At 46.4% G+C, this 13,700-nt stretch overlaps 1 protein-coding gene across 2 annotated transcripts in view; it reads right to left on the bottom strand.

Annotated features, from left to right (window-relative positions):
- NPLOC4 (NPL4 homolog, ubiquitin recognition factor) overlaps positions 1 to 13,700 on the bottom strand; it is a 55,538-nt gene that overhangs the window by 21,474 nt on the left and 20,364 nt on the right. For both annotated transcript variants that reach the window (XM_067715136.1, XM_067715135.1), the window contains exons 7-12: positions 13,541 to 13,664; positions 11,046 to 11,225; positions 7,802 to 7,888; positions 5,771 to 5,842; positions 5,223 to 5,349; positions 440 to 600 (exon numbers count right to left, since the gene is read on the bottom strand). In XM_067715136.1, coding sequence (XP_067571237.1) covers positions 440 to 600; positions 5,223 to 5,349; positions 5,771 to 5,842; positions 7,802 to 7,888; positions 11,046 to 11,225; positions 13,541 to 13,664 — 751 coding nt within the window. The remainder of the gene's footprint in view (positions 1 to 439; positions 601 to 5,222; positions 5,350 to 5,770; positions 5,843 to 7,801; positions 7,889 to 11,045; positions 11,226 to 13,540; positions 13,665 to 13,700) is intronic.

Raw genomic sequence — 13,700 nt, 5'->3', positions numbered from 1 at the left:
AGGAAACAAAGGTTTAGAAATGGAGAACTGCTCATCTAAGCGGTTAACCTAAACTTGGTCCCCTCAGGAGAGCCTAACTTCTGCCAAACAGCTCCAACCTTCACTCCTGCTGAGGCCCTGTTAGGCACCATTTCTCCTTTTCAGAAACTGAAACAGTCGGTGTTGCAGTGGTTTCACTTGTATTATGTACCCCTAAACCCAGGGCGTGTCACCCCCACTTCTGCTTATAAGCCCTAACACCACAGAAGCCTGCCTGAGTAGCTAACAAAGGCCCTGGAAATGCCAAAGAGTCCCTTATCCGCAAGCTAGGCTCTAGACGACCACGGCTGACCAACAGCTCCCATGGCCAGAATGCACCAAAATTAGCAACGTCCAGGACAGGTCAGTGTCCATGCTGCTCTCCATGCACTTCTCTCTTTCGGTACCGTTGCATTTTTACCTTATAAAACACATCAGGCACATACTGCTCGCTGCTGGACTCCTTGGCGTAGCCGAGCTCAGGGGCGTCCTTGCAGGGCAGCAGGCACTCATCTCGGACCAGCGCCATGCACTGATTGGACACCTGGTACCCTTCAAAGTGCACCTGGTTGTCGGGGCCACCTGCAAAAGAGAGACCTTCAGCGAGAATCCTCCAAAGGACGTTCAAAACAAGTGTCATCCTTTACTTTGGACCTGCAGAACCAACTCTCATGAGTGTGTCTTGGGTAAGAATCAAAAATGTTTGACAGCAGTTTTACGACAGCCTTGGGCACAAGGCCTTGAGCACAGGGTGTGCAGATGCCACTGCAGCTCCTCAAACAGGCCCCACCAGCGACACGCTCTCTCAGAATCGGGAGGCAAGACTGTTAAACCTTCTCCAACACCCACCCAAAAGCATACTTGGGCTTCTGGTTTTTAGTATCACAGAGATGTGAACAACAGACAGAGCCCTGTGTTCCAGCAAATTCTGTTCTTGAGTGAATGCAGGGAGACGAATGGGAGTGGATGGGAGAACACAGAAACCTTTCCCAGCACAGTGTCAGTATCTGCATAGCATGGAGAGCAGCCCTGACCTCAGACACCTGTGCAGCTGGCACATCAAGGAGGCGTGGACCCCACCACAATGCCTAGGAGGTTGCTCTCCTTGCACCGAGCCCTGCCCTCCACGCCTTCCATTCTAACCTCTCTCAGGCCCTGCTCCAAAGAAACCCACAGTAGGGCTTACAGTTTGGGACAAGGGTAAAACCCATCCCAAACGGGTCAGGAGGTCAGGCAGTACCGAGCATGCAGCCATCTTCCTCCCCTGCAGAATCAGGGTCACACTCTGACAACTGTAACAGCCATCATTTTTATGGCTTTGGAGAATTTTAAAAAACCTTCAATATCTCTATCTTAGTTTCTTTGACAAAAACAGAATAAGTTACTGATCAGGGAACAGAAATTTTATCTGTCTGGCTTTCAAACATTTACCAGAAAGCCGATCTGATGGCCAAGCAATCAAAAATGTGAAGGACAGGGCAGAGCCAGCCCCCAAGGGACAAACAGGGGCCTGTGTCTGCTCGACTCTGCACACCAGAGGCCAACAGCAGCTGGCTTCCAAATGCTGCGTCACGCTGGGCTCCAAAGGCCCGGTGGATAGTCAAGCCTAGCATCTTCTCTCTGGCCCTCAACTCACACTCGGGGGAGGTGGCCAGGCCTGGACAGTGACCGCTAACTAAGGTCAAGGCAGCAAACACAGGGCATGTGACCCTCTGGTGCAATCCGGGGAATGAACGTCATAGCACAACGAGTGTGCAGTTCACAAGGAGCAGAGGAGGTCGGGAAGGAACCTGGAGGAGCCGCCCTTGGTGTGTGTACTGTAAACCTGTGCTGGTTTTGAGATAGATGTGGCCTGTGAGAACCAGGGAAAAATGGAAAGCTGTATTTATAAAACAGAAGACTCTTAAAAAAAGCAAACTCAGTCCATATGGACAGTCTCCAAAGGCAGAGTCACTGACAGGAACCGCAAGCTCCCCATTCCATGTGGAAAAGCAAGAATCCAGGTCCTGAGGGGTTCTCTGAACCTTGCTCTGGTACCGTCCCAGAGATGAAGCAGGCCAGGCCAGTTAACTCTCATTCCCTTCCCAAATCAGTCCATCAGGAAGTCCACTGTGTGATGGAAAGGGGCGGTGATAAAGGACAGCTGCTATTGAGTCTGAGACGCAGCCCAGAAAGTAACATGCACAGCTGAGAAATGAGTGCGAGTGTGCCAGGTGACCGAGACACAGACACCAGCATCGTGGCAGGGAGTTTAAACTTGGACTCTGTGATGATTCTCCTTCCACAAGCTCCTTCATGTGCACATGAGCAAACCCCACATGTAATCATCACTCTTTTCCCCTAAAGGTTTCAAGCTAGAGAAGTTCTTAGAAGGGATCTGCAGACACAAGGCCAAATGGTAAGGCCCCCACACCCCACCCAGCATCTGGGCCTGCAGCATCAGCAGCAGCTGTGGGGAGCTGACAGCAGCGTGACCATGGAAGCACCATGAACCCCGGGACACACCAGCCAGTCTCCCGGGAGACGGCCATAAACACACAGGACTGCTCCTTCCTGTCCCATCAGGGTCTTAAGGATGGGACTTCGGCAAGGGCATTTCAAACAGCTCCCCAGGGTACCAACACGTCCCTGGTCAAGAACCACTGAAGAGGAGGAAGAGAACAATCTGTCTGGAGTCAGAAGATCTCTGACACTTTGGATAACCACCTTCCATCGCTGCCCCCTGGGAAAGGGAGAGGAATTATGAGTCTGAGCATCTCACAGCATTACCAAGAGGGACAAATCAGCACAGATGTGAAAGGACTCTAACTGCAGATCTTATTATAAGTTAAGTGATTTTCTGCCTTATAGTTCGAAAACCCTAGTAAAGTGCCAATTTCGGAGGCAAAAATTCCAAGGTCAATCTATGATTTCCAAATTTCCAACTGAGTCAATAACTGAAAGTACAGGCAGCCCCCAAGTTGGAAACTATTTATAATTCAAAACATGTACCAGTTCTTTGGGCCCACTGAATAATTCCCCACAGAAACAGTAATTAAAGGGGTTAGGTTACCATGGGAGCCCATGGATGCCTAAAACAGCAGTTCTCACAAGAAGCAGTTCTGGAAATCTGTGGAGATGATTTTTGGTTGTCTCAACGAAGGGGGGCAGCGGGGGGCAGGGGCTGCCAGTTTTAGCAGGCTAGAGTCAAAGGTACCAGACGTCCTGCTGTGACCAGGGAGTCCCACACAATAAAGAACTGTTCCACATCCCACATGGCCTTGAAATGTCCCCCTAACACTCCTGTAGGCAAAACCCCTATTTGTGATGATCTAGGATTAGAATCAATTATATTTTATACACAGCCACAGAAACAAACACGCCCAGCTTTAACACACAGCGAATCCTCTAGGAGCATGATACCACATAAGCTGAGGAAGGGCCCTGCTTGGCTCAGAGCTCCGTGGAGAGCTGCTGAGTGTCTGGGAACCACGTCACTGATGCCTGTGCAGGCCCCGCCCCACAAGGTTGGCAGCTCCGGCTCCTCCCCTGTGCTCTCCTCAGCAGGCACCAGTCCCCAAGCACTGGCATGCAGAATGCACTGTCTTATTACATGCATGCTCCTTCACTATTATTTCTCCTCAATGTTACAGTCAGCCTACTACTCTGCTTTCTTTTTTAGAATCAGGTGTGTGGGCAGGTATATTATCTATGAATTTCACTTTCTGGATAGTAAAGAGGTGTCACAAATGTTCTAAAGAGAGGGTGTCCAGTCTGATAGGCTTGAGAACCACCAGCCTAAATGCCTGGACCCAGAATCTCAGCCTAAATGAAGAGGGCAGGGGTTTATGTGATGCAGAGAGTAGAAAGAGAATACTTTCCTCCCCTTCATCAAACAGAAAGCTGGCTTGGCAAAATTCTGATTATGTAAAACGTGTCTCTTCTCTGCTCTCCTCCTTGGCTCCTGCTACCCTGAGCGCTCTCATCACAACAGGCCCCCTGCCCCATCTGCCCCCGTGGAAGGACTCTATGCTACGGAATTACTGCTTCCACAAATCCCAGTCCAAACTCCCATCCACTTCCTTAAGCATCTGACCCCATTAATTTATGCTAACATGTGAACAATGCAGCCATGGCCTCTCATGCCCCCAAAGTACATTCATTTCAAAAAGAAGGTGCTGGTCACTCTAAATGGATCTCAAATCAAATGGATCTTAAAAATTCAGACAGTATGATAGATGTTTTCCTTCCCATGGCAGTGGTAACAGGCTCAGCTGGGATTAATAAGGGATCTAGTTACTTACATGCTTGGGCTGTTTGTAAACTGGTATTTTGAACTAGAGGAAGCATGGTTACCATGAACAAACTGGATTATCATCTCTGTGATGGCAGAACCCAAGTTTTCACAGGATAGAGGTTAGTGTTTACTTTAAAAAACTGACCAAAGAGATTGTTTTTATTAGTTGGTTCTCCAAGTTTCAAGTTCCTCCTTCTTTCAAATCATACGGTCTTACGCCGGGCTTTTCTCTAGGACAGCATCTCAAGTATGGTATAAAAGATTTGGCGGTACTTGTTTAAGGCCACAGTCTTTTATTATTATATATTCATGGTGTACATAACATGTAGTATGATGTGCACAACATCTCACACACACACACTCATCACTCCCAAAAACAAGCTTTATGGAAATGGTTTCTTAAAATGACACTCCCACTCATAAATAAAAAAGTAACAGAAACAGTAAATCCCTCTTCTCCTGCACAGCTAGACAGAGTCATCCTTGGTTACTGCAAAGGGGCAAAGATAGCCCAGAACTCTCCAGAACCAAGTGAACTTGGACTGAGGCCAAGAGAATGGACTAGAGGAGGGCTACACTGAAGCCGCAATTCTAGTAGTTTTGTGTGATGCTGAGTAGTTCAAGATTTTTGCCGCAAACCAAAAAAGAAGAATCTTATGTCTCACAGGCCCATTAAGAAAATCTATTGTAGGGACTTCCCTGGCGGTCCAGTGGTTAAGACTCCACACTTCCACTGCAGGAGGCACGGGTTCGATCCCTGGTCAGGGAACTAAGATCCCATATGCCGCGCGATGCAGCCAAAAAAAAAAAAAAGAAGGAAAGAAAGAAAATCTATTGTAACTAAGTTAAGAATGCAAAGCTACTGAAAGAGGAACAAAACATATTAACAAGGTAGTAATATTTACAATATAAATGTCCCCATTTATACCTGTAGCCACTGCAGTAACAAACTTGGATCCAAAATGTCCATCTGGAGAGAGTCGACATATGTTGGGATGCTTATTTTGAAAGTCTCCTGCAGTGATACATTCTTCTGAACTCAGGAAATAGGTGTCCTAAGAAAAGAGAACCAGCATACCAAGTTTTATAGCATCATGTCAAAATATGCTTCTATTTCTTCTTTAGAAAATATTAAGAACTAAACTATGACACATCACAAACTACGGTGAAGCAAGTACCTGTAATTCCTGACTGTTACCAACTCCTTACAGAAAAACACGTGTAACCAGTAACGCCTTAGAAGCACAGGCAATCCACCTCATGGGCTGACCTCCAAAAAGCAGTGGTTTATAAAGGTAAAGTCTCTCTGATCTCCGAGACAGAATGAACAGACCCAGCCTTAATTTATCAAGAACACTGTGTTGAAAATAACATGGTCTAAAAGCCAGGGTGAGCTGTGCAGAGACACCGGAGAGTGCAGCCCAGAGCTGGTCCATAACAAGCTCTGGCCGAGCAAGCAACCCTGCCCCCTCTCACCTTATTTCGACTATATCGAACTGTACCCTTTCGGGTATCTTCCGAGACAAGGTCTGTAAATATCCAGCCAACCTGCATAAAAGAGAAGAATACCTTCTGAGTCTCTCCCTGAAACAGGTGACGAATGTCTTCTAGCTTCTGCCAAGAGAGGAGACTCCTGGAAGCCAGTTCTTTCTTTCCAGGTGAGTCAGCTCCTCAGCTAAGCCACTGTCCACACCAGGGCTCTCAAACTCTACTCAGCTGACACTGGCCGTCCTCCCCCTGGTGCTGCCGGGTGGAGATGAGGGCAAACGAGCACATCTCATTTATTCGTTAGAAAAAGTCTTCTCAGCACCACCTCTGTGCCCTGCACTATGCTAGGTGCAGGGGACCCCCGGGTGCATAAAATTAACAGAACATCAGTGAAAAGGGAATCTACACTCCAGAGAGGAAGACAGATAACAAGCAAGCAAATAAAGACAATGCCACTTCAGATACTAGGGCTTTCTCCGAAAGACAGGAAAACATACTCCCCAGAGAATGCATGTAAAATAAAAAAGAATGATAGAATGGAGACTGCGCAGCTGCTCCTCTAAGCTCCGGTGTGGGGCTAAGGGAAGCATCTGAGGGTACACGGATCTGAAACGCCAGTCCCAGGGCTTGGGGCAGGGTCAGCCTCTCTGGCACGTCCTGCTACAGCAACAGTGCCTGTCTGTGTGCTCTGTGATCCCTGGCCTTCCTGTGCCCATGAACCTCACAGCTGATTACCATTCCTGAACCAGAACCTGGCTGGGAGGTCTAAGAGCAGGGCTGGAATCCAGACACACACCCACTTCTGTCCTTCGGAGAAGTGATCTGGTGCTTGTGACCCTCTCTAGCACAACCCTGACATGAAACTCTTCAATTCCATCTCCTGCAGACATGACCAGGCAAATCTGGAGACTTTCATTTTCTTTAAAAATGCCCAAATGAACAAAACCCCCGAGGAGGATGGCAATGGAGAAAATGAGACTTAAAGGATAAATGTAACTCAGCAGTAAATAAAGTAGAACCAAAATCAAGCTGAGATAAATTAGGGCTAAGGAACCAGTGTTTGGAGAAAGGCATTTAAGTAACTTCAAGATCTTCTAATTATGATTATCATGACCAAACATTTATAACAAACATAGGCAAAAAAAATCAGGGACACTGATTTCTCTTTTGAACAAGAGAAAATTCCAGAATTTAAACCAAAACATGCCCCTAAATCATGATGCTGACTCCTTGTTAGAAACAACAGGACTTTTTTGTTCTTAAAACGATACAGTGACTTTGTTCCGCAGCATTCCTGGGTTATAAGGCACATTTCCAGTCTTCCCTGTTTATCTGTAGGGAGTTTATTTCTCACTGTCTAAATTGATTAGGAAATAAAGGATAAAACTTACATAGCTACTAAGAGTGAATTCCTAAGATGTGTTCAAATTCACAGTTCAACATTATCTATAAAACGCCATCTTTATAGTTCCTAGGAACTTAACCAAAGATGTGAGATAAACTAGATCATCAGACTCGAAAAGAAAATTCTTCTCTGTCTTCTAACTGCCCAGGAAAACTAAGAATGCTTACACGCTCAGACGGCTCAATTATAAACAGGAGGTTCAATGAGGATTGAAGAGGGACCACGAGAAACTCCAAGTGTGGGGGACAGAAAACGATGAGCGCAAACAGACACGTGAAGGGAGAGCTCACACCTAGGAGGATGTGCCTTAAGAGCCTGGCGTCAAGGTCCCCTCCGGCAGGAAGTAGGGGTCTTGCTCCTGCTGCTTCTTTCCTCCCCCACTTTGAGGCAATCCTTAAGAAGTATGTCTGGTGGATTTAAATATAACAGTCCCTGCACTGGGATCCTTTTTTGGGCACCCAATAAACACAAGCGAGGTTTCAAAACGTGCCAGGCCTGCACCTGACCTTGTGCAGTTGGGAGTTCAGTCCCAGACCAGGTCTGGCCATACCACCCACCTAGATGTCCCCAACACAGAGCCGGGGCGCCCCCCTCAAGGCCAAGAGAATCAGTACCTTCCTCAAGCCAAGTTTGGCAGCAATTTCATCAACCACCTCAGCCTTTGGGTCTTCAAGAAGCTCCAAGCTATTCTGTGTACCAATCTGTGGGGGTATTAAAGAGAGATGTACTTAGAGGAGGGGTTCAGAAAAGCAGCACAGCAGCTCTGTTCCATTTTTGGCTCAGGTGTCACAAAGGAGCACCGGTCTCCCCCTTGCCAAAAAGGAGAGTTAAGGCAGCGGGAAAAGCTCAACCAGATAACACAGGCCAAGCCCTCCAGGCTCTTCCCGTCTAGGGCTGTGCTTTGCTTTTAATCAAGGTTTAGAGAACATGAAGAGGCTGTATTCAGGCTGGTTCATGTCAGCAGCTCCACATGAAACATGTGGTTGTTTAGGACTAGGGAAGGCTCTCTACACCTTAAGGTTCCTTCATTGGGGATAGAAGTTAGTTTCAAAACTCCCTTGGATAAATAGTTTTCACTCCAAATAGGCTTGGCTAGATTAGGTAAGATTAGAGCTGTAAGGTAACGTTCGTTCCCAAAAAACAGTCTTTGAAAATTCGTATGCAGCTCCTGCAGGGACAGTGCTTAGCTTCACAGGCATGGCAGAGTGAGAGAGTACAACAGATACACACACCCTAAGCCAAGGATAGGGCACCTGAAATCGGTAACCTGCTGACCGGTGGGCAGAGCCCTCAGCTTGGGGCAGTGGCGGGGGGCTTGGGCTGGCTCACATGCAACCTACACTGGCCACAGGATCCCACTTCCTGCAGTGGACAAAGCTTGCTGAAATCTTTAATCTGCACTGAAATGCAGCTCATAAAGCTAAGCATCATACTGAGCAGAAGACCCGGCTACAGATTATGAAAGTGAAGGTAATTCCAAATTGAGTTATACTAATTGGGTATATCCTTGTAAATTAGTCAAATCCTGGCAAAATAACAAAAGAACTTTATGTTGCTGGGTATGACCCATATGGAGATCATTAATACCTCCAGAGCACAGGTCAAAGCACAAACTCAGAACAAACCTAAGGATTTTGTTTCATGACATGTGGCAGCATGAGCTTCAACTTCTAATGAGCTGGAGGTTATTAGAGGTCAAGTGTTTCAACCTCCAAGATCCCCAATTTGGGAGCTCTGATGATGTTGTTAGTAGTCTGGACACCAGAGGCTTCTGTTCCGATTTTTGTTCAATCATACTCTTAACAGAACTGTTGAAATGCTTCATGAAAGGACCCTCCTCAAAACTGAATTGGAATGTCTTGTGCTTCCAAAAGCAGCTCCCACTGACAGAGCACACTCAGTGCCCAAAGAGTCAGACAAGCAGGGTCTCTGGGTGAGCATCTACTGCCATCTCACGTCTCCCTGGAAGTGAACCATCATAAAAGGCCTGGTCAAACATTTCATCTGTAGCTCTCAGTAAATAATGAGAATATCCAAGGAGTAGATGACACACAATCTGTATAAATACAGCCAGGGAAGAAACAGCATCTGTGCAGGAGCCACACACCTGCACACCAGCCAGTGGCCACAAGGCCTGCAGTTTCGGACCCTAGTTTATTTAAAAAGTAGACCAGTCACGGTGAGATCTCCAGAACATGGCACAGGTGACACACCTGTATATGGCGTGGTGCCCACCCAGAGACAAAGGAGGGGATAGTGTGAAATATCTGTATATCTGCTTATACTAAAAAAAATTCAAACTTTAGAGATCTAAGCCAAAAACTGCTTAAAGTGGGGGCTACCTGTAGGAGAGGGAGGAAATTAGATGAAGGGGAAGACGTTGTTTGTAGACCTCACTTTGCAAATGTGCAGTTTTTTTTTACTTTTCCAACATTTTTTTAAATAAAAAATTTCAGACATACAGCAAAGGTTAAAGAATTTACAGTGAACACCAATATCCCACCACCAAATTCAGCCACTAGCATTTACTGTGTTCCACTCACCCCTCTGGCCATGCCTCAGCGCACCATGTTTTTGTGTTTTTACATCACAGTCACCTGCAGGCACAAGACCCTCCCCCAACTACCTCAGCACATCATGAACCAGGATGCAATACAGTTCCAATCTTCACTTTTGTAGTAAACTTATATACAATAAGACAAAATAAATATTTTATATAATATATACTATACAACCATATAAACATTTTACATAATTATACAAATTAAAAAATATATATGGGCTTCCCTGGTGGCGCAGTGGTTAAGAATCCGCCTGCCAATGCAGGGGACACGGGTTTGAGCCCTGGTCCGGGAAGATCCCACATGCCTCAGAGCAACTAAACCCGTGAGCCACAACTCCTTAGCCTGTGCTCTAGAGCCCACGAGCCACAACTACTGAGCCCACGCACCACAACTACCAAAGCCCGCGCGCCTAGAGCCCATGCTCCGCAACAAGAGAGACCACCGCAATGAGAAGCGGTTGCGCATTGCAACGAAGAGCAGCCCCCGCTCGCCACAACTAGAGAAAGCCCGCGCACGGCAACGAAGACCCAACGCAGCCATAAATAAATAAATAAATAAGTAATAATAATAAGTAAATCTATTTAATAAATAAATAAAAAATATATACGTAAATCCAATCCCTAAATACTGAAAATAAAGCAAATGAACGTAAACGTGTAACACGTTGGTGACGTAATCATACAGGGAAGATCTTCCAAGTGACTTTAAAACACAGTAACCAACTGCTGGTCCCTAGTGGGATATACCCTAGGGGCCCTCCCCTCCCACCAAAACAATCTTGAACTGTTTTCAGTCCTACACTGGTGGTAATTTTGATATTGTTATTAAGACAGTTACATGTGTGGCATAAGATAAAGAACTTGAGTAATTTTGTGACTCTAATTCCATAAATCCTGGGACAGCTGATTGTAGGCATGGACAGAGGAGATGCAGAAGCAGAAGAGAGAGGGCAACTGTATGACACTTTTGGGGGAACTGACAAAAGTTGAATAAGATGGCAGATTAGATAAAAATATTGTATCGAAGTTCAATTTACTTAAGTTGCTCAGTGTACTTGTTATATGAGAACGTGTCCTTATTCTTTGGAAATATACACTGAAATATTTAGGGGCCATGATCTTACTTTCCAATAATTCAGAAAATAAATACTGTGTGTGTGTGTGTATAGAGAGAGAGATAGACTGGGCAAATGATACAGTAAGAGAAGCAGCATGCAACCTGAAAGGGCTCCCATACAGCCTTCAAAACAAAGCAATACAGAGACCCGTAGACAGCAAATCCTGTTCACATCTACCTGAGGAGGTTCATAAATCGCAGCCACTTCAGCCCTGATACCAAGAGGAATGTCTTTGTGCTCCGTGTACCGTCCATACAAGTACCCGAAGTGCTGGTTCCCTGTCTTCCTCCAGAAGTCAAGGAAGCGGTCAGCAACTGTATGATTCTCGAACATGATGTTGTCCACATGTCTGTATTTCTGTAGAGTTAACAACAATGGGCTAAATTAAAACACTCCATCAAAAATAAATAATTTACTATTTTATCACAAACTGTTCACAAGTATCTTTTACCTACCTTTTTTTTTTTTTTTTCAAAATTTATTTATTTTATTTTATTTTTGGCTGCGTCGGGTCTTTGTTGCTGCGCGCGGGCTTTCTCTGGTTGCAGCGAGTGGGGGCTACTCTTCATTGCGGTGCACAGTGGCTTCAGTAGCTGTGGTTTCTCATTGCAGTGGCTTCTCTCGTTGCAGAGCACGGGCTCTAGGTGCGCGGGCTTCAGTAGCTGTGGTTTGCGGGCTTAGTTGGTCCGCGGCATGTGGGATCTTCCCCGACCAGGTCTCGAACCCGTGTCCCCTGCATCGGCAGGTGGGCTCTTAACCACTGCGCCATCAGGGAAGCCCTTACCTAGCTTTTTAAAACACACACACACACACACACACACACACACACACACACACACACACACTCTCTCTCTCTCTCTCTCTCTCCCTCTCTCTCTCTCTCTCTCTTTAAGAATGTACTCTCAGGGGCTTCCCTGATGGCACAATGGTTAAGAATCCGCCTGCCAATGCAGGGGACATGGCTTCGAGCCCTGGTCAGGGAAGATCCCACATGCCGTGGACCAACTTAAGCCCATGCACCACAACTACTGAAGCCCACGCGCCTAGAGCCCGTGCTCCACAACAAGAGAAGCCACCGCAATGAGAAGCCTGCGCACCACAATGAAGAATAGCCCCCAGTCTCTGCAACAAGAGAAAGCCTGCGTACAGCAATGAAGACCCAACGCAGCCAATAAATAAATAAATAAATTTATTATTTTTTTTTAAAAAAAGAATGTACTCTCGGGACTTCCTTGGCGGTCCAGTGGTTAAGACTCTGCGCTCCCAATGCAGTGGACACAGGTTCGATCCCTGGTTGGAGAACTAAGATCCTGCATGCCACACGGGGTGGCCAAAAAAAAAAAAGAATGTGCTATGCCCTTAAGACAACTTCAGATTCTAGTGGGTGGGAGGGGTAGGGGTGGGACTCTCATTAAATTAATTCAAATTAATCTTACTGGGATTTTGCCTAAAACGCAGGTTTTCACAATCTCTAGGTCAAAAAAAAAGTTTTCAAAAAGAAATTAAGACAGAAAGAAAGAGAGACGGGGAATTCCTGGCGGTCCAGCAGTTAAGACTCTGTGCTTCCACTGCAGAGAGCGAGGGTTCGATCCCTAGTTGGGGAACTGAGATCCTGCATGCCGTGCAGCGCGGCCAAAAAAAATTAAAACAAAATTTTTAAAAAAATGGAGGGGAGTTCCCTGATGGTGCAGTGGTTAAGAATCCACCTGCCAATGCAGGGGACAGGGGTTCAATCTCTGGTCCGGGAAGATCCCACATGCCACGGAGCATCTAAGCCCGTGTGCCACAGCTACTGAGCCTGCACACCCTAGAGCCCAAGGACCACAACTACTGAAGCCCACATGCTGCAACTACTGAAGCCCGCGTGCCTAGAGCCCGTGCTCTGCAACAAGAGAAGCCACCGCAATGAGAAGCCCACATACGGCAACGAAGAGTAGCCCCCACTCGCTACAACTAGAGACCATGCACAGCAACGAAGACCCAATGCAGCCAAAATAAACAGAAAGGAAGGAAGGGAGGAAGGAAGGAAAGAAGAGAATGGGAGGGAGGGATGGATGGAGGGAAGGAGAGAAAGAAAGGGAAGAAAGGTGCTCAAACAGTTAAGGAGGGATGGAATTCTAAGGAGCTAAACATGGGCTGGCAGTGGCAGGGGAAAGATGAGGAGGGCTATTTTTGGAGGGCTGGACAATAAGAGTGGAAAAAGCCAGAATAACTGCACACAGTTTTCCCTGATTCTTTTTTCGCTCCTTCCTGAGTCCAGCCCCCTTCTTAACCTGGCCTGGACAGATGCCCTGAGGTGGTCCCAGGGCAGTTCTGTTCAACTACCAACTTCCAGAGCCGCAGTTTCTTAAAAGGTAAAGTCACAACCACTGAGCATTTTAAACAGTCGCCAAGTAAATTCTGCCTCCACACAAGCCAACAGAACAGAAAACTGAAGGCTCCCCTCTATGCTTGAAAGAGCTAGAGATCTTACAAATAATGTCCTCAGTGTATGATTTCCATAAAAGGGTCAATCAGTCAGCCCCAAAATACCCGAGACTCTGCCCCATGTAACTCACACTGCTACCAGCAGCTCCTTTCCAAGGAGGGGCTTTTCCAGACATTTTCACTCCTCAGCCATGAACACAAATCTACTGCTTTCTGCATCTAGATAGATACAGCGAACATCTCACCTGTCTATTCAGAGTGATGGCACTTGGCTGGCACTTAGTACAGATGCCATTAGGCCACGGAAGGTGTCCTTCACACCCTGATTTAATCTTGCAACTGATGTTCTCCAGGGCAACAAATTTCCCCCTGAAAAAGAAAAGGCAACTTAATTAATTAAACATT

This window comes from Pseudorca crassidens, chromosome 19 (genome assembly GCF_039906515.1).
Source record: "Pseudorca crassidens isolate mPseCra1 chromosome 19, mPseCra1.hap1, whole genome shotgun sequence".
Lineage (NCBI taxonomy): Eukaryota > Metazoa > Chordata > Mammalia > Artiodactyla > Delphinidae > Pseudorca > Pseudorca crassidens.
The sequence above is the reverse complement of the archived record's forward strand: the minus strand, read 5'-3'. Positions and strand labels throughout refer to the sequence as shown.